This window comes from Leucoraja erinacea, unplaced genomic scaffold (genome assembly GCF_028641065.1).
Source record: "Leucoraja erinacea ecotype New England unplaced genomic scaffold, Leri_hhj_1 Leri_64S, whole genome shotgun sequence".
Classification (NCBI taxonomy): domain Eukaryota; kingdom Metazoa; phylum Chordata; class Chondrichthyes; order Rajiformes; family Rajidae; genus Leucoraja; species Leucoraja erinaceus.
Window position 1 is genome coordinate 197,564 of NW_026576564.1, and position 21,762 is coordinate 219,325.

General features: G+C 45.7%; 1 protein-coding gene across 4 annotated transcripts in view; it reads right to left on the reverse strand.

Annotated features, from left to right (window-relative positions):
• Positions 1-21,762, reverse strand: part of nipblb (NIPBL cohesin loading factor b) — a 333,312-nt gene that overhangs the window by 69,186 nt on the left and 242,364 nt on the right. For all 4 annotated transcript variants that reach the window (XM_055631095.1, XM_055631096.1, XM_055631094.1 and 1 more), the window contains 6 exons: positions 18,339-18,559; positions 15,736-15,838; positions 14,997-15,095; positions 12,879-13,025; positions 10,907-11,041; positions 1,508-1,606 (listed from right to left, as the gene is read on the reverse strand). In XM_055631095.1, the coding sequence (XP_055487070.1) occupies positions 1,508-1,606; positions 10,907-11,041; positions 12,879-13,025; positions 14,997-15,095; positions 15,736-15,838; positions 18,339-18,559 (804 nt within the window). The remainder of the gene's footprint in view (positions 1-1,507; positions 1,607-10,906; positions 11,042-12,878; positions 13,026-14,996; positions 15,096-15,735; positions 15,839-18,338; positions 18,560-21,762) is intronic.

Sequence of the window (21,762 nt, forward strand, 5' to 3'; positions counted from 1 at the left end):
ACTTAAATTGGGGGTGCATCTTCGACGCAGGTGCGTCTTCATTGCTGGGAAATATGGTAACTAAACTAAACATATATCGCAACAATAAAAGACAACCATATTTAGAGGCCACTCGATGACAAGGTGAACAGTGGCGTTCCACAAATCCTCCACAAAACTGGGACCTCAGTGGTTATTAGTTTATTGAATTTTAAAATTGACGTCATCTGTGTTTATTGTGTTTATACGCGTGTTAAACTGCCGCAAGTAAGAGTTAAATATATGCAGCATGTGGAGGCTTTAGAGAGAGTGCAGCGGAGGTTTAATCGAGATGTTACCTTGATTAGGTAAGAGCTATAAGGTGAGATCCCCAAGATAAACATGGATAGGCATAAAATGTTAAGAGTAACTTAGTGGGGCAGGCAGCATCTCTGGATTGAAGGAATGGGTGACGTTTCAGCTCGAGGCCTTCTTCAGATTCGAACTTGGAATCTTTCTCTGGAGTCAGAGACTGAGGGGTGACATGATAAAAGTACATCAAATGATGAAAGGCATAGATAGGGTAGACAGCCAGAACCTTTTTCCTCAGGGTAGAATTTTTCAATAATAGTTATATACTTAGGTTTAAAGTGAGAGGGAAAGTTTAAAGGAGATTTGCAAGGGAAGCATTTTGGTTACACAGGAGTAATATGTTCCTAGAATGTGAAATGTTCACAGAGTGAACATGTGTAATGTTCATGTGTAACAGAGTGAATGTGTTCACAGAGATGTAGTATAGGCAGATACGATCACAATGTTCAAGTGGCATTGGATTGGCACATGAACAGGCAGGGAATAGGGGCGTATAGACCATGTGCAGGCAGATCAGATTAGTTTCAATTGCCATTCTGGTGGGCACAGACATCATGGGCAAAGAGAGGGCATGAAATGAGATTTGATTGGGTAGGCAGGGTCTCCTCTCACAGGAACATGGGAGGCTGAGGAGTAACTTTATCAATATTTATAAAATGATGCAGGGGATAGATAGGAAAGGTTGTCAGTCGTTTTCCCCCCAGGGTGAGGAAATCTAAAACTAGAGAACATAGCTTCAAAGAGAGGGCTGAATGCTGCCTGAAATTTTTTTGACAGTACTTCATTCCAATCGCTGGTTTGGCTTGGTATGTGCTCCTCATATCCCAAGCAGGAAGTGTATGCGTCTTCTGCACGGATAACACTGATTTATAAAAGATAACATGCTGAGCTGCTTATGTGACGTTTGTTAAATATCAGTCCTGATACAATAACTGATTGCTGAAAATTGCAGTGAGACGGGAAGAGTGTATTGCAGGTCGGACACGCTACAATGGTCTTCCACAGGTGGACAGAATGGCTGCCTCCTGTAACTCAATGCTGGAGGTGATGAACGCTCAGCCTGTTCACCACCCTGACTTCTTGGGGCAACTCATTCAACTGACTTGCAGTGACCATTCATATTTGCAACTAAACACAAATGACTTCACACAAGGAGAGACGTCAGGCAATTACTCACCACATCTGTTACATTTAATATTTTCCGAGTCATTCCTTCAGCATCATGAGAAGGCGTGGGAGTGAACCAGAGTTTCTGGAATGTTTCATTTACTAATTTCTGCAGAAGAACAAACCCAAGTTACATCTCCATCCACTTAAAATTGTTCACAATAGCAACAGAATTAGATCAGCATCTCTCACACCTTTTATTCACTGCACTGGATTAAATGGAATTGGGGAGAACTAGAGGACTGCAATTGTTAAATAGAAAGAGTAGGCCATTTACTGTAATATCACCAATGGAAAGTGTACTTGATCACTGATATGAACACTTAGAGAAGATTGGGTTAATATAAGCAATCAGCACATATATCAAAGTTGAAAACTGCCAGATTAAATCAAATGAACTTCTTTGGTGTGGTTGCAAAGGATGATTTAAATGGTGCAGTTGATGTAAAAGTAGACTGGCATGAATTTCAAAACAAAGTTATTTGCAAAATGTGCACACACACAAAATGAGAGCAATGGTGGTAACTGTGTGTCGGGGTGCAAGAATGTAAAAGTGAAGGTGGACAGGAGGAAAAGTTTACTGTTAGTGCAGTCTCATTGCTCTCTGTATATGTAAACATTGAAGTAAGCAGGATGTTTACTCTGAGCTTGTTCATGGCAATAGCTTACTTGGAAGACAGTAGACATTCAAGGATACACTCTGTTTCTTTGAAATCATGAGTATCCCAGGCACACGAAAGGCCCAGAATGAAGGAGGAGCACGAGAAACTGGAGTTGTTATATCAGGACCACCCAGAACCTCAATAGAAATAGCGGCCTGCCTCACATCAATCACCTGCCCCATCGCTGGCACGTGGATTCGCCACCACAGACCTAAAGTGGAAGCAAGTCATCTGCTGCACCAAATGTGCCCAAGAAGAAGAAATTGGGAGAGTTGTCCCATGGACCAGCAGGCAACAACATGATGTTGCATCCACAACATCATGGGTCCTACATCACACTTCCATGCTGCTGGAAGACCAGACCCATAATAAATACTGGTCATGTGAGAGGTGTTCAGCTGCGAAGCAGCATCCTCAGGAGTCATCAACAGTAAATCCACGTTCTGCAATCACTCACGTGTAAAGATTAATAGGGAGAATAAAACCAACTGATCCCATTTCATCGTAGAGCATGGAAACAGGCCCTTTGGCACAGTGGTCCATGCCAACATAATGCTCTTCACATCCTTCCCCAGCTAATGAATCAGCAATACTCCTTCATACTGAACAAAACAGAAACTGCACAGAGTAGCAGGCACTCAGATGTACTCTGGAACTGGATCTTCAACATCCTTCATCAAGAGTGACAACACAACAATCATGAGAGACGTATACAATCATAAGAGGAATAGATCGGGCAGACGCACAGATTCTCATGCCCAGAGTAAGGGAATCAAGAACCAGGGGACATAGGCTTAAGCTGAGGGGAGAAAGATTAATAAGGAACCTGAGGGGTAACTTTTTCACACAAAGAGAGGTGGGTATATGGGGCAAGTTGCTGCAGAGTGTAGTTGAAGCAGGGATTATTGTAACGTTTAAGAAACATTTAGACAGGTACATGGATAGGACATGTTTAGAGGGATATGGGCCAAACGCAGGCAGGTGGGACCAGTGTAGAGGGGAAAACGTTGGCCGGTGTGGGAAAGTTGGGCAGAAGGGCCTATTTCCATGCTGTAAGATTCTATGACCACTACTGAACAAACTAGCTGAGTCAGGAAGGCGAAAGACCCCAGAATGATGAGAAGCAAAATGAATGGAATGTAAAGATCATCAACGTGAAACATCATTACTGATTTTCTCTCCACAGATGCTGCCCAATCCACCAGGATGATGTTCCACACTTTGGATTTTTGTTTCAAATTTTCATCATCTGCATTTCCCCCCCCTTTTCGACATGGAACAATTTCACTTGACCTTCGAGTCATAGAATATAGAGACAGGCCCTCATGGAGTTCCATGGGGATCTTTGCTGGGACCTCTGCTATATGTCAAGTATAAAAGTGATTTGGAAATAAACATAGTGTAGGAAGGAACTGCAGATGTTGGTTCAAACCAAAGATAGGACAAAGAGCTGGAGTAACTCAGCGGGACAGGCAGCATCTCTGGAGAGAAGGAATGGGTGACGTTTTGGGTTGAGATCCTTCTTCAGGCTGGTTAGGAATAAGGAAAACGAGAGATATAGACGTGATGTAGAGTGATAAAGAACAATGAATGAAAGATAAGCAACAAAAGTGGAGGAACAGCATCTCATATTTTGCTTGGGCAGCTTACAGCCCAGTGGTATGAAGTTGATTTCTCTTACTTCAGGTAGCCCCGACATTCCCTCTCTCCCTATCTCTCCCCCACCCAATTCGCACCAGTTTCTCGGTTTCACCCACAAGCAGCTAACAATGGCCTGTTTCCTTTATCATCATTACTTTTTTATATATCTTTCATTCATTGTTCTTATTCTCTCCACATCATCGTCTATATCTCTCGTTTTCCTTAACCCTAACCAGTCTGAATAAAGGTCTCGACCTGAAACGTCACCCATTCCTTCTCTCCAGAGATGCTGTCTGTCCCGCTGAGTTACTCCAGCTTTTTGTGTCTATCTTTAGAAATAAACAAAGACAGTTTGGTTACTAAGTTTGCAGATGACACCATGACTGCTGGAGAAGGTTGTCAAAGAACCAAAGATAAGAGATTAGTATATAAACTAAAGCACATGGTATTGGGGGTTCAGTATTGATGTGGATAGAGAACTAGCTGGCAGACAGGAAGCAAAGAGTAGGAGTAAACGGGTCCTTTTCACAATGGCAGGCAGTGACTAATGGGGCATCGCAAGGCTCAGTGCTGGGACCCCAGCTATTTACAATATATATTAATGATTTGGATGAGGGAATTGAATGCAACATCTCCAAGTTTGCAGATGACACGAAGCTGGGGGGCAGTGTTAGCTGTGAGGAGGAAGCTAGGAGGCTGCAAGGTGACTTGGATAGGTTGGGTGAGTGGGCAAACGCATGGCAGATGCAGTATAATGTGGATAAATGTGAGGTTATCCACTTTGGTGGCAAAAACAGGAAAGTAGACTATTATCTGAATGGTGTCCGATTAGGAAAAAGGGAGATGCAACGAGACCTGGGTGTCATGGTAGACCAGTCATTGAAAGTAGGAATGCAGGTGCAGCAGACAGTGAAGAAAGCAAATGGTATGTTAGCATTCATAGCAAAAGGATTTGAGTATAAGAGCACGGAGGTTCTACTGCAGTTGTACAGGGTCTTGGTGAGACCACACCTGGAGTATTGCGTACAGATTTGGTCTCCTAATCTGAGGAAAGCCATTCTTGCCATAGAGGGAGTACAGAGAAAGTTCACCAGACTGATTCCTGGGATGGCAGGACTTTCATATGAGGAAATACTGGATAGACTCGGCTTGTACACGTTGGAATTCAGAAGACTGAGGGGGGATCTTATAGAAACTTAAAAAATTCTTAAGGGGTTGGACAAAGCTAGATGCAGGAAGATTATTCCCGATGTTGGGGCAGTCCAGAACTAGGGGTCACAGTTTAAGGATAAGAGGGAAGACTTTTAGGACCGAGATGAGGAAATCATTTTTGTACACAGAGAGTTGTGAATCTGTGGAATTCTCTGCCACAGAAAGTAGTTGAAGCCAGTTCATTGGCTATATTTAAGATGGAGTTAGATGTGGCCCTTGTGGCTAAAGGGATCAGGGGTATGGAGAGAAGGCAGGGATGGGATACTGAGTTGGATGATCAGCCATGATCATATCAAATGGCGGTGCAGGCTCCAAGGGCCGAATGGCCTACTCCTGCACCTATTTTTTATGTTTCTATGTAAGAACACAACAGGATACAGATCAACTACAAAAATGGGCAGAGATGCCAGATTGGGTTGAATCACTTTGGGAGGTTGAATGCAAGGGGAAACTATACAATTAATGACAAGACCCTCAATAGCATCATTGTACAAAGGGATCGTGGGGCCCAAGTATATAACTTGTGAAAGTGAAAACACAAGTATATAGAGTGGTAAAGAAGGCAAAGATCAGGGCTTTGACTATAAAAGTCAGGAAGTCACGATGCAGCTTCATAGGCTTTGGTTAAGCCGCATTTGAGGTATTGTGTCAGATCTGGTCACTCCATTACTGTATGGATGTGGAGGCTTTGGAAAGGGTGCAGTGGAATTTTACCACAATTATGTTTGGATTAGGGGATATTAGCTACAGGAAAAGGTTGCACTTCATGTTGTCCCTCATACATATACATTTTCATAATGATCTAGACCATCAATACCAGGGGAAGAATACAGTAACAAGCCCAGCAAAGATCCAGTACCGGTCGTTGTGCTTGGTGTCCATTGTCACAACGGCCGTTATCATGGTCGGTATCTCTGTAATTTAAACCACGGCGGCTCCAAACCTAAACTGCTTTCCACAAACCCCAACCAGGTATCCTATGGTAGGAGTGATTTCTGAACGAGTTAATTGTTTTTTCTTATATTCAAATTTAATGTATCAAAAACATCGTGGTGTCAAAAACACAACCCCTTTATGATATATTTTTCGACTTTTTAAAGTCAATAAAAAAGATTTGGGGCATAAATTGGGACATAAATCAAGACTAGGAAACTGAGGCAATCTTCAATTTGGCAACACACTCTCTTGTTTACCTTCCTACGTGTCAACTTCGGTACGCACACCGACCTAGGCGCTACAGCCAGTCCCAGGGCAGCCGAGTGTATGTGGCACTGAAAGGCTGCTGGTCCTGACGGCATCCCTGGGCACGTGCTCAGGGTCTGTGCTGCGCAGCTGACAGACGTCTGGGCTGACATCTTCAACCTGTCACTTGCCCAAGCAGCTGTCCCCAGTTGCAATTACTTCCATCATCACTAAGTGCTTCGAGAGGCTGGTCCTGGCACACCTCAAAGGCTGCCTACCACCCACACTGGACCCCCCTCCAGGAGGCGCTACCAGTCTCTCTGTTGCCGGACCAGCAGGTTCAGGAACAGCTTCTTCTTCTTCCCTGCGGCTGTTACACTACTTAACTCTGCACCTTGGTGATTGCCAGTCACTCCCCCACTCCTTCCCCCAGAAAAATTGCACTATTGCTACTGTATGTACATATATATATTTTACTGTTCCATTATTCTATGTTCGTTCTTCTGGGTGAGATGCTAACTGCATCTCGTTGTCTCTGTACTTGTACACTGCACAATGACAATAATGTTTGAATCTGAATCTGAGCTGACCTGGGCGCTACAGCCAGTCCCGGGGCAGGCAGCTGACCTGGGCGCTACAGCCAGTCCCGGGGCAGGCAGCTGACCTGGGCGCTACAGCCAGTCCCGGGGCAGGCAGCTGACCTGGGCGCTACAGCCAGTCCCGGGGCAGGCAGCTGACCTGGGCGCTACAGCCAGTCCCGGGGCAGGCAGCTGACCTGGGCGCTACAGCCAGTCCCGGGGCAGGCAGCTGACCTGGGCGCTACAGCCAGTCCCGGGGCAGGCAGCTGACCTGGGCGCTACAGCCAGTCCCGGGGCAGGCAGCTGACCTGGGCGCTACAGCCAGTCCCGGGGCAGGCAGCTGACCTGGGCGCTACAGCCAGTCCCGGGGCAGGCAGCTGACCTGGGCGCTACAGCCAGTCCCGGGGCAGGCAGCTGACCTGGGCGCTACAGCCAGTCCCGGGGCAGGCAGCTGACCTGGGCGCTACAGCCAGTCCCGGGGCAGGCAGCTGACCTGGGCGCTACAGCCAGTCCCGGGGCAGGCAGCTGACCTGGGCGCTACAGCCAGTCCCGGGGCAGGCAGCTGACCTGGGCGCTACAGCCAGTCCCGGGGCAGGCAGCTGACCTGGGCGCTACAGCCAGTCCCGGGGCAGGCAGCTGACCTGGGCGCTACAGCCAGTCCCGGGGCAGGCAGCTGACCTGGGCGCTACAGCCAGTCCCGGGGCAGGCGAGCTGACCTGGGCGCTACAGCCAGTCCCGGGGCAGACGAGCTGACCCGACCTGTGTGCTACACCCAGTCCCGGGGCAGGTGAGCTGACCCGACCTGTGTGCTACAGCCAGTCCCGGGGCAGGCGAGCTGACCTGACCTGGGCGCTACAGCCAGTCCCGGGGCAGACGAGCTGACCCGACCTGTGTGCTACACCCAGTCCCGGGGCAGGTGAGCTGACCCGACCTGTGTGCTACAGCCAGTCCCGGGGCAGGCGAGCTGACCCGACCTGGGCGCTACAGCCAGTCCCGGGGCAGGCGAGCTGACCCGACCTGTGTGCTACACCCAGTCCCGGGGCAGGTGAGCTGACCCGACCTGTGCGCTACAGCCAGTCCCGGGGCAGGCGAGCTGACCTGGGCGCTACAGCCAGTCCCGGGGCAGACGAGGGATATGCGAACTGCAGAAAACTAATTGAAAAACACGTGAAAACTAATGCGAAAAATAACACCAAGTGTCACACTGTGGCGATAGATGTCACCCTCCATCCGCTCACAGACATGGGTCCTGGCCCCTGAGCAGAACAAGGCTGCCGACCCCTGGTGTAACGCGTGTTGCGGTGTCCACTCAGATGGATGCAGTATTCTACTACATGATCAGGTGAATGAAGTGGAAACGGTGTTTGCAATTTTATTGTTCCATGTGGTATTCATCAATATAGAAAGGAATAAGAAATATGTGCACTTACTGTGCCAACCAGGTCACTGGTGGATACCACGCAACAACCGTTACACAAAATGTATTTGTGTATTCTGATGCCATTTTCAGAAACTTGCCATCAATATGCTATCTTTTCTTATATTTGTTGTTGATACTATGTTCGTCATGAACCCAATAAAGTGCGTGTCAACTTTTTTGAAGGAATTTGAAATTTGACCCCATTTGTCACATTATTGTGTGCAGTATTGTAAAAAGACACATATGGATTATGTGCAACCAGCTAAGTTCGTCAGCATCATGTTCAGCACAGACATTGTGGACCAAAGAGCCTGTTCTCGTGCTGTACCGTTTGATGTTCTAATTCATGAGTGTAACAGGATAGCTTCCACTTGTCTTTGCGTGCAGTTCTAAAAACACAGAAAAAGCTTGACACCATCCAGGATGACATTGCCCCAACCATTCCCCTATCCACTGCCCTAAGCACTTATTCCCTTCACTCTTCTCCACAGCAAATAGGGATGTACAATAAATGCTGATCTCGTCAGCAACACTCACACCTTGAAGATGATTAAAAATATCAGGGAACTATTTTCTTCCAGCAGATGGGTCAGCAATCAAAAGGTTCTACATTTTAATTAACTGGTAAAAGATCCAGAAGAAAGAAGCAAAGATTTCTTCCAAGAGGGCTAGTTTAAATAGGAATACATTTCATGAAATGATGCTGAAAGTAGGTTCCATTTTGTAACATAGTCATACAGCATGGAAATAGGCCATGACAGATATATATATATAGCAATTTGAAAGAGGCCCAATTCTGACTATTTCTGTAGTCTGCTTTGACTCTAAGTTGTAGTCTGAACTCCAAATGCAATTTCATGTCATGTCAAGCAAATCCCGGCAATATGCATTCAGTAATGGTCATGAGAAAAGTTTGAAGTATTCTGTTCTCCTCAGTGTTGATCCCTTGCAGATCCCTAAGTTAAGGAGTTAGCAATCTAGTTCACAGATCCAAACCCCCCCACAGTAAATTTGAAAATGGTCATCAAAATGGCATGAGTGAAGTGAAAATAAAATAGCTTCACTTCTATCTTCCTCGATCCATTATATTAGACAATAGACAAAGGTGCAGGAGCGGGCCATTCAGCCCTTTGAGCCAGCACTGCGCCATTCAATGTGATCATGGCTGATCATCCTCTGTACCCTGTTCCTGCCTTCTTCCCATATCCCTTAACTGTGCTATCTTTAAGAGCTCTATCTAACTCTCTCTTGAAAGCACCCAGAGAACTAGCCTCCACCACCCTCTGAGGCAGAGAATTCCACAGACTCACAACTTTCTGTGTGAAAAAGTTTTTCCTCATCTCCGTTCCTAATGGCTTACCACTTATTCTTAAACTATGACCCTGGTTCGGGACTCCCCCAACATCGTGAACATGATCCCTGCCTCCAGCGTGCCCAAACCCCTAATAATCTTATATATTTCAATAAGATCCCCTCTCATCCTTCTAAATTCCAAAGTATACAAGCCCAGCCGCTCCAATCTATCAACATATGACAGTCCCGCCTACCTGGGAATTAACCTCGTGACTCCCTCAATAGCAAGAATGTACTTCCTCAAGTTTGGAGACTAAAACTGCACACAACAACAGGTGTGGTCTCACTAGGGCCCAGTACAACTGCAGGAGGACCTCTTTGCTCCTATTCTCAAATCCTCTTGTTATGAAGGCCAACATGCCATTCACATTCTTCACTGCCTGCTGTACCTGCATGCTTACTTTCAGTGACTGATGAACAAGGACCCCCCAGATCCCGTTATACTTCCCCTTTTCTCAACTTGACACCATTTAGTTAATAATCTGCCTTCCTGTTTTTGCCACCAAAGTGGATAACCTCACATTTGTCCACATTAACCTGCATCTGCCCACTCACCCAACCTATCCAAGTCACCCTGCATCCTCATAGCATCCTCCTCACAGTTCACACTGCCACCCAGCTTTGTGTCATCTGCAAATTTGCTAATGTTACTCTTAATCCCTTCATCCAAATCATTAATATATATTGTAATGAACATATTAGATTGTTTCTACCTATAAAATGGTTAGAAGGTGGTACAAAGCATTATCCCCACAACCACCATCCTAACTCCACATTCCTTGCCCTGTTCATAGACTCCAAACACTCTGTATACCTAACTTGTGCATTAACCAGAGACGTTTCACACTCATTAGTCTCAAACTCTCCACCTTTGTCCACCCCGGTTGGTATTCATTCCAATTTCCCCAACCCTCGGCATTAACCTAAACGTTCCTCACTGCAATTCCCCAATGAACTTTAACTCTGCACGCTCAAGCGTTAATCCCATTCTCCCCACTTGCCCAGCCTTCGCATTAATTCCACCCACATTAACCGTAAATTCTACACACTCTCTTACTCTGTGCATTGAGGTCATGCATTACCCAAAACTACAGTGACACCCCGTGATATCGTCAGTATCTTTATACATCTTCCTTAGCCCACCACACTAACGTCAGTTTGGATTATATGTGACCAGTTTTGAGACACCAATTCCATGACCTTTGTGGTGTGCAGCTTGCTATACACTGATAACCCATGACATGTTTATACCAAAGTAGCTTTAAAGACCATGGCGCATTGTGGAAAGGGGAGCTGGGTGCCAGCTAAAGGTTTCATAGCTGATTCAAGGCCATGAACAATGTTAGTTTGTGTGGTTTTACCTTAATACCCTCTTCATCATTGACCCTGCGAATCATTCTCACACACATCTCAGTCACTTTGGAGAATGTTGGTTGTTCAATACAGATGTCACGCAAAATCTTGATCACCCTCTTCCTTACACTGATACCAGTGTCCTGTAAAAGAAAACTTGTTAACGCGGAGAACTCAAAGAATGCAAGGCAAGAGCTGTGACATTTCAACCTGGTGGATCTAGTTTTTTTTTTTTTTGAAACATTTACTATTAACAGAACACGTGGATTTTGGAAAATGTCCCAGTTCAGCACGGAATGTGGCCCATCTGAGCTGTGATGGCTCTTTGATAGAGTAGAACAATTAGTTCCACTACCGTGGCATTGGCCCTGTAGTCTTGCCAAATTCTCACCAGTGTTTGTCAAATTTAACTCATTCCTGAATCTGCTTCCAACCTTCATTGTCCAATCATAGAATTGTACAGCACAGAAATGGGGCCACTTGACCTCTTATCCATGCTGACCAACATCGACACTAATTCCATTTGCCTGCATTTGGCCCAATTCCCTCAATAACTTTCCCATCTACAGATCTGTCCAAATATCAGCATTTCATCTATATCTGTCCATTCCCTGACTGTTCATGTGTGTACCTGAATGCTCTTAAATGTTATTATCATATTTGCTTTTCTTCTCCGTGTATTGTCACCTTGTCGTGGTGGAGAAGCTTGTGTGGACCTGAGATCCTGAGAGCGATGCCGTCCGGAGCGATGCTCCTAGTAGGGCCACCCATGGTGGTAAGGTCGAGGGGGAGGTCTCTGACAAAGAGCAATCCAACCAAAAACTCAAGGTGGAGCAAGCAGAGGATGATGATTGACGGGACCTTAGTGGAGCGTCACCACGGCTGGGAAGGCGGATGAAGGCTGCAGCAGCAAAGGGTCTCCGGTCGTCTTGGACTCCACGCCACTGGATCCTGACCCAGATCTGTCAAGGACCGTGGGGTGGCTGTCTGTGCACCAGTCTACTAACTCAAAACAAAGTCACACACAGGCGTCCTCCATATAGGGAGACACCCATGGTCAGCCATGACCGAAGGGGGCCTAAGAAGAATTTGCTTTCACCGTTTCCCCTGGAAGTGTGTTACAGGCACCCACTACTCTGTATAAAAACCTTGCCCTGCATATCTCCTTTTCCCATTAGCTGTATTAGCACTTCACTGTTGGCATCAATCACAATATTGAGCCAAGAATTCGTAAAAGGCCCAAGTTGGAATCTCTGGCCATTAACCTGATTAGTGAAATCTCATATAATTTCCAAGGGTTGATAAACTCCATGGGACTAGAGGCAGTACTTATTCACAGATTCAGAGCTGCACTGCACAATTCTACAAGTCTACAAAGATTAATGAGGTCAGATTGTAAACAAGAACTGGGGAAGTACACACCAATACTTCCACATAGCTAAACATAATACAACACTGTCAGTTTTACAATGCAAATACAAGGTTTCACAAGTGCATGGCTGCCGTTCAAAGTCTCCCAGCTGAATTAACCCACATTCAAATACCCTTCGTTCCTTCCACTAAGGGACAATAGATGCTGGCATAGTCAACAGTGTTGACACTTTAATGATCAAGTAACTGAAAAAGTGAAGCTTCAAGCTGCGTGTGATTAAGCAGTCTGAAGAAGGGCTTCGTCCAGAAACTTCACCCATTCCTTCTCTCCAGAGTTGTTGCCAGTCCCGCTGAGTTACTCCAGCATTTTGTATCTACCTGTGATTAACCACGTCCATTCTTGGTCAACATGACCACTCAGCTGAATATTCTGCTCCGTTGTCATTTCTATAATTCAGATCACAATAAGGCTTGGAAGTAATCAACAATCTTCAAGGCAGAAAGACAAGTACAGGTTCGTGGAAGGTTTAGAAGGAGATGGGCCAAAACACAGCCAATCATTAATTGGATTAGATTGTACCTTCTAGAGTAGTCAAGAGATGGACGTACCAGTATCCTTTCGATCAACATGTCATAATACTGCTCCGTAAGCTGAGGTCGACTCAGCACAAAACGACCCAGTAACTCCACAGCTGCTTCACGCACACTCGTGGAATTGTCCATCAGGCGTCCATGGACCCCTCGTTGCATGTCCAACTGTAAAGAGAACAGGCAACAGCTTTCAAATTCAACAGCTAAGTATCAAGAGCCAACTAGGGCATGCACCATGAAGAGCAAGGTGAAAGAGGAATCTTGGCATGCAAGTCCAAAAATCCTTGGAGCATAGATGGTTAAAGACCAAATATGGGATATTGGGCTTCAGTAGTTAGGCATTGAATAGAAGCGCAGGCAGGTTATGTTCCTGCTTTATAAAACATTAATCAAGACTCTGATGGAGTACCGTGTGCAGTTCTGGTCACCACACTGTAAGAGAGGGGGCAGAGGACATTCTTCATGTTGCCTGGGATGGAATGTTTTAGATATGAAGAGAGACTGGAGAAGTTGGTTCTGTTCTCCTTGGGAGCATAGGTTTAGTTTAGTTTAGAGATATAGTGCAGAAACAAGGCCTTCGGCCCACCGGGTCCGCACCAACCAGCGATCCCCGCACAACAACTCTATTCTACACACACTGGGGACAATTTTACATTTACCAAGCCAATTAACCTACAAACCTTGTTTAAGAAGGATCTGCAGATGCTGGAGAATCGAAGGTACACAAAAAAGCTGGAGAAACTCAGCGGGTGCAGCAGCATCTATGGAGCGAAGGAAATAGGCACCGTTTCGGGCCGAAACCCTTCTTCAGACTGATGGGGGCTGGCGGGGAGAAGAAAGGAAAAAGGAGGAGGAGGGGCCTGAGGGATGGGAGGAGACAGCCCGAGGGCTGAGGAAGGGGAGGAGACAGCAAGGGCTAACAAAATTGGGGAATTCAATGTTCATGCCCGCAGTCTGAAGAAGGGTTTCGGCCCGAAACGTTGCCTATTTTCTTCGCTCCATAGATGCTGCTGCACCCGCTAAGTTTCTCCAGCTTTTTTGTGTAACCTACAAACCTGTTCTTCTTTGGAGTGTGGGAGGAAACCGAAGATCTCAGAGAAAACCCAAGCAGGTAGAGCAGGCAGTGAAGAAAGCTAATGGAACGTTGGCCTTCATAACAAGAGGATTTCAGTATAGGAGTAGAGAGGTTCTTCTGCAGTTGTATAGGGGTCTGCTGAGACCACATCTGGAGTATTGTGTACAGTTTTGGTCTCCTAATTTGAGGAAGGACATCCTTGTGAATGAGGCAGTGCAGCGTAGGTTCACAAGATTGATCCCTGGGATGGCGGGACTGTCATATGAGGAAAGATTGAAAAGGCTCGGCTTGTATTCACTGGAGTTTAGAAGGATGAGGGGGTATCTTATAGAAACATATAAAATTATAAAAGGACTGGACAAGCTAGATGCAGGAAAACTGTTCCCAATGTTGCGCGAGTCCAGAACCAGGGGCCACAGTCTTGGAATAAAGGGGAGGTCATTTAAGACTGAGGTGAGAAAAAAAACTTTTACACCCAGAGAGTTGTGAATTTATGGAATTCCCTGCCACAGAGGGCAGTGGAGGCCAAGTCACTGGATGGATTTAAGAGGGAGTTAGATAGAGTTCTAGGGGCTGGTGGAGTCAAGGGATATGGGGAGAAGGCAGGCACGGGTTATTGATAGGGGACGATCAGCCATGATCACAATGAATGGCGCTGGCTTGAAGGGCCGAATGGCCTCCTCCTGCACCTATTTTCTATGTTTCTATGTCATGGGGAGAACGTACAAACTCCGTAGACAGTGCATGTAGTCCGGATGGAACCCGGGTCTCCGGCACTGCAAGCGCAGTAAGGCAGCAACTCTACTGCTGTGTCACCATAAGGACATGTTTGAGGCATATAAATCATTAGTACAGATAGGTTAAACAGCAGGAATTTTTTCACCATATCCGAGGTGAATAAATTAGAGGGCATAGATTCAGAGTAAGAGATAAGGGATTTGCTTTGAATGTGTATCAAGGATTTGACAGACAGCAAACTGGGCGCTGAAGTTGATGTGTAAGCAGCTCTACAGAGACCAAGATGAGGTCATAAATGACGGGTGGCATAAATAAATCATTACCCTTGCAAGAATGCTGGGGTCCACTGCAACTACCTCCGACAGACATTTCATGGCCTTTGTTCGTACAGCAATCGCACTCTCTCCTAGAACACGTAGAATCTGAAAATGGAAAACATCACCACATCCAATCAATAGCAGAAGGAAATTTCAGTCGTCCAGACACAGATCCATCAGTTAACCCTCACTCTAGATTTCCTCTGGTCGTGGGTGCTTCACCCATGGCTAAGCAGCTTGGGATAGATCATCTCAGGCTCTGCGGTTCATCCTAACACACCCTCATATTTCTAAACCACCACCTACCAGATGCAACATGCTCCAGAATATCAGCGTACCTCTCCCTTAACTCTCTGGCCGCCAGCCTCATCCTTCTCCCTGGTAATATACCAATAAGTAATATTCATTTATGATCTCCTCACATCCCCTGGTCTATAAGGAATAGAAAAGATTCTTTTCACATCACATCCAAATGGACATCCCGCCCCCCCCCGCTCATCTAGCTGTATGCTTTATTCCTAACACTAAGAATCACTATCCTGTTCCTTCAAATTCCTTGCACATTGACTCCGCAGAGATCCCTCCCACTGTAACTCCTTGGTTCACTCATCCCTCCAGAGCCGGTGCCGAACCCGCTGCTACTCCAGCATTTTACATCTTTCTGGCAAGCCAGCATCTGCAGTTCCCTGTCGCTATCACATTGATCATGGTTTTCCTGAAGACGGCAGTATACAGTAACACTCACCTGCGTCAAATAAATATCAAAGCTCTGTGCAAACGGCCTCATAGAGGCCAAGTATCGGACAATCAGACAGGCATCCTCATAGTCCACGTTAGCAGAGTTCATTCTGTAGGTGGGAAAGGAAACGTTAGACAAAGAAAGATGGGTGGTTTAAGGTGGCCAGTAAAACAGTAGTCGTATGTTAGTTAAGCTGTCTACAGTTAGCTACATGCCAGTTATTTCACTGAGGTATCTATCACAAGTTCAGTCTGCAGGTTTACACTGCACAGTTTGCAGTTTGCCCAGATACATTTTCTGTGCAGTACATCGTGCTGCATCTGCTTCAGTAAGTGGGCGCACCAGTCGAATGCTACACTGCCACCAATTACTACCCAAGGACAAGAAGGCTCTGCAGAGAGTAGTGCGTTCGGCCGAACGCACTATGGGAACTTCACTCGCCCCCCCTGCAGGAACTATACAACAGGAGGTGCAACTCCAGAGCAAATAAAATCATGGGAGACCCCTTCCACCCCTGCAACGGACTGTTCCAGCTGCTATGGTCAGGCAAACGCCTCCGTTGCCATGCGGTGAGAACGGAGAGGTTGAGAAGGAGTTTCTTCCCAGAGGCAATTCGGACTGTAAACGCCTATCTCACCAGGGACTAACTCTACTGAACGTTTTTCCTTCCATTATTTATTATGTAAAAGGATATGTGTGTTATGATTGTGTTTATAATTTGTTTGGTTGTTTTGTTGTTTGTCTTTTGCACAAAAGTCCGCGAGCATTGCCACTTTCATTTCACTGCACATCTCGTATGTGTATGTGACAAATAAACTTGACTTGACTTGACTTAGATATTGATTATCAATACTGCTTCAGCCAGCACCGATAAAAGAACAAGAAAATCCAATTCACGTGTTGTGAAAGTACTTCATTCATGGATCAACCTGCAGAAACCATCTTGAAACCTGAAATCAAATGTTCTGAACGACCTGCCTATTGCTGCACCTCACACAATAACACATAGATTCAGAGCAAGCTGGCCAAGTGCATACAACATTGTCCTGAAGGTAGGAAACAAAGGGTGGTGGTAGAGGAGTGTTTTTCAGATAGAAGTGGTGAGACACAAGAATCTGTCTACTACTGTTCATTATTTATATCAACAATTTGGATGTGAATGAAGGTGGTATGATTAGCAAGTTTGCAGCTGACACCAAAATCCGTGATACAGTGGACAGTGAAGATTATCTAGGAATAGAGAAGAATCTTGACTAACAGGGCCAAAGGTCCAAGGAACGGCAGGTAGAATTTAATTCAAATAAATGCAAGGTGTTATATTTGGTAGAACAAACCAGAGTGGAACTTTCACAGTAAATGGTAGGGCATTGGGGAATTGTGTAGAACAGAGAGATTGAGGGGTGCAGGGATATTTTCCAGAAAGATGACAACATAGGTGGACAGGGTGGAGAAGAAGCCACTTAGAACACAACTCCATCATCAGGTCAGGATATTGAATACAGGAGCAAAAACACAAAGTGCTGGAAGAACTCACTGTGTACATATCTAGTTGGTAGGAAGGATGTAATTAAACTGAAGAGTGTGCAAAAAAGATTGAGGGTTTGAGTTATAAGGAGAGGCTGGGACTTTTTTCCCCTGGTGCATAGGACATTGAGGAGGGAGGTTACAGGTATATAAAATCATCAGGGGCATTGACAAGGTAAATAGACAGTCTTTTCCTCAGGGCAGGGATTCTAAAACTAAAAGGCAAAGATTAAGGTGAGAGGGGAAAGATTTAAAAGGGACCTGAGAGGCAACTTTCGCACATAGGTAATGGTGCATATGTGGAACAAGCTGACGGATGTAGTATAAGTAGGTACAATAATGACATTTAAAAGACACTTAGGGAGGTACAGGAATAGGAAATGATTTGAGGGCGAGCCTGCAGACGCCACAATCTTGAACTGGAGGTGTTCAGTGGAGTAGGCAAAAGGTGCAAGAGCTCCATTTTCAGGTAACCCCTCCCCTTCTCATCTACCTGACACCCCTACCCCACCACACACCCCCATGTTTCCAGCCCCTCGTCCCCAACTTTCCCCTCCTCCATCTACTCATCACCCACCCTTTCCTACGCCAAGCCAGCACTTTTCTCTTCGTCCATCTGTCCCCTCACCCATGTCCATTCACCACCACTCCCATCCATCTTTATCAGAGGCACCTTTTGTCTTCTCCACTAACCATCTCCACCTTTCTCTTCCCTTGCCTGTTTCACCACCTAATCAAACCTCATCTGAACTGGAAGGTAGACAAAAGTGCTGGAGAAACTCAGCGGGTGCAGCAGCATCTATGGAGCGAAAGAGATAGGCAACGTTTCGGGCCGAAACCCTTCTTCAGACTGATCTGAACTGGGCCTACCTCTCACTACCCAACTCTTGCCTCTTCCTTCCCTTCACACCAGCTATCTCTATTATACTCCATCAGTCTGAAGAAGGGACCCGATCCAAAAGATATGGAAGAACATGGGCCAAGTGTAGGCAAGCGGGACTAGCTGGATTAGGCAACTTGGTCAGCATGGACAAGTCGGGCTGAAGTGTGTGTTTCTGTGCTGTATCGCGGTATAGCACACTTACCTCAGGGTGCTAAATTGTGTTGGCGCAGTTTTGATGACAGAGCGAAGGAACTTCTTGCGCTTTTCTGCTCTTTGCATAATCTCTCCTGTGGACTCGATCTCCCTGGCATGTTGTGCCCCATCCGAGGAGTCATCATCCTTCTGATTCTGTGACTTCATTGCTTTTTCTGTCTCCATTGTAGTGTCACGGAACCATTGTGCAATGTAAAATTTCCTAGCAAACTGAAAAACGCACACACATTTATTGCGGGGTCACAAACATCTTTATCGAGGGGTCTCACACACACATAGTTTAATAGTTTAAGCTAAAATATAGGCAAGGCCCAGTGATTGTGGTGAGGAGCAGTGGGAGTGAAATCAAGTCTGTGTAATTAACAGCTTTTAACTTTAGAGTAATTTCAATTTAATGCATGGATGGATTCAGCAGCAAAAGACAAAACTAAGGGAGAAAACTAATTTTGAGAGAAACTGTGTGGGCAGTATCAGAGCAAACAGAATGTTTCTATTAAGGCACAAGGAACTGCAACTGCATGTTCGTGCCGAAACTACCCAAATAGAACATGAGATACTGTTCTTCCAGTTTGCGTATGGTCTTCCTCTGGCAATGGAGGCTAACCATTTCCATTCCCAGCATGGGATTGGAAATAGTTAGCAACCAGGACATCCAGCAGGCCTCAGTGGACCATGCACAAGTGTTTAGTGAAAGGGTTGCCTGGTCTAGTTGGTATAAAGGAGGAAACATCAGGAGCACTGAATTCAGCAAATGAGCTTAGAAACCTGCACAGAAACCTGTCACATCTGGACATACTGCTGTGGTTCCAGGATAGATGTGAGGGAGGAGGTATAGGGACAGGTGTTACATCTCCTGTGGTTACAGGGTAAATACCCGAGGAAGGGGTGGTTTGGGTGGGAAGGGATGAGTGAAGCAAGGAGTTATTGAGAGAGCGGTCTTTGTGGAAAGCAGAAAGGATTGGGGATGGGAAGATGTGATGGGAGATGACATCATGTTGGAGGTGGTGGAAATGCTGGAGAATGGTGTGTTAGATACAGAGCCTGGTGGAGTAGATACAGATATAGAGACTGGTATATATGGTGAAAGGTAAGGACCAGGGGAACTCTATGTTTTTTCCATCTGGGGGAAGGGGGAGAGAGAGAGAGAGCAGCACCACTTAAACCATCCTATCTACCTGTGACCACTTTCAGGGTATTATTGATCTACATTCCTAGATCCCTCTGCTCTACAACATTCCCGAGGCCCGACCATTTACTATGTAGATCCTGCGCTGGTTTTACGTCCCAAAATGTAACACCTCACTTATTCTCATTACACTATATTAACCATTTCTCAGTCTTGACCAAGTGAACAAGATCCTTCTGTAATTTTTGATAACCATCTTCACTAGCAGGCATAGCTGGGGCCCATGTGAGTGCCCATGGCTACACTACTATCTTGAAGAAATGCTATGTGTAAATAGAAGGCAGTGGCTGAGGTAAGTGTGGGACATCTGGAGAACGAGGCTGGAGAATTATTAACAGAAAGAAATGACACACATTTCACCATGGATGTCTCTGCAAGTATCTGCAAGGTGAGAGATGAGCTTATATCAAATAATAATAAAATCCCAAACATGAGATACATTTTTAGGGAAACTCACGGGGCTTAAGATAGACAGATCACTGGGACCTAAATGGTTTAAAGATTTAGCTAAAGGCATAGAGAAAATCACTGTATATTTTTCCCATAGATTGCTAAATTCCAGGAGGTACCAGAAGATTGGAAAATAGCCAGCACGAAGCTCAAAGGGAGACAATCAGACCAAGTTAATTGATCTGACAAGATGTGGAGTCAATAATCAAGGAGGAAATAACATATTATTTAGGAAAGCTGAATACAATCAAACCAAGTCAACATGGTTTTATGAAAGGCATGAAACCTCAAAATAATTTGTTGAGGGTGTGACAGGAAAACTGATAGAAGAGAACCTGTGGTGCATTTATATTCACAAAAGACATTTCACAAGGTGCTACTCAAGGGACTGCTGCATAAATTAAGAGCCCAAGTAATTGGAGGTAAACAGAGGCCGTTAGGTGACAAGTGTTAGCACGGATTAAAAACTGGCTGTCGCTCAGAAAACCATATTGGAATAAATGGGTCCACGTCAGGCTGGAGGAATGTAATTAGTGGAGTGCTCCAGGGATCAGTTCTTGGCCCACAATTGTTTATTATGGACATTCGTTACCTGGAGGAAAAACAAAATGCAAACCTCCTAAAAATAGGTGGAAGGATATGTTGTGACGAGGACATTGTGATTCGGGTCGGGCAGTTTGGTCAGAAAAATCAAAAGATGGATTGTTGTCTAAGTGGAGAGAGGCTGGAAATGATCGGTTCAGGGGGACATTAAGTTGTTCAGGTGCACGAATCAGAAATAAATAGTCAGCAGATTCAACAAGTTGTTAAGAAGACAAACAGCATGTAGGTATTTTTTGTGATGGGGTTGGAGTTGATGAATGGGGAGGTTTTGTTAAAAGCAACAAACTGCTGGAGGAACTGACTGGGCTGAGCAGCATCTGAGGGAGAGGGTAAGAAGAGTGGTAAGGAACCATCAACAGTTCTGGTTGAAATCCCGAGTCAGGACTGGTAGTGGAGAGGGAAGGTAACCAGATATATCGAGGAGAAGGGGAGAGGTGAGACAGGGGCCATTGAGTGACAGGTGGAAGGAAGGTTGAAGGATGATGAGCAGATAAAGTGGGGTGGGGTTGGGAGACAGAGGCAGGAGGGTGACAGATGAAAACAGACGGGGGGGGGGGGGGGGGGGGGGGGGGAAGGCAGATGGACACAGGTGAGAGAGGGTATTTGCAAGGTGAAATGTGTGGGTTGTAGATGGATGGAACCAAGAAGGGGAGTGGGATGAAAATGGGAGGGGGGGAGGGGGGAGAGGCAAACACAGGAGGCAAGGGTTAGCTGGAAATGGAAAATGCGATGTGCATACCACTGGGTTGTAGAGTAACCAGATGGAATGAGATGTTGTTCCTGTAGTTTGTGTTGGCTCTCATGCTGGCAGTGCCGAAAGCCAAGCATGTACAGATCAAAGGCTTTATGTGTATCAAAGGATAAAGAATAACTGGGACCAGAATAGGGCCCCTCAAAGACCAAAGTGGACATCTATGTGTGAAGCAGCATGAGATGGGCATGGTTAATGAATATTTCTCCTCTGCTTTCACCATGGAGAAAGACATGAAAACTAGGGAACTCGCAAAGTTAATGGGGAGGTCTTGCGTGTAGTCGGCATTACAGTAGAAGGGGTTCTGCGTGATTGCTGCTCTAGAAGTTTGGATTGCTTGAGATTCAGGGAGAACTAGGTAATTGGATACATAATTGGCTTGATGGAAAGGAGCAGAGGGTGATGGTGGAAGGAAGTTTTTCA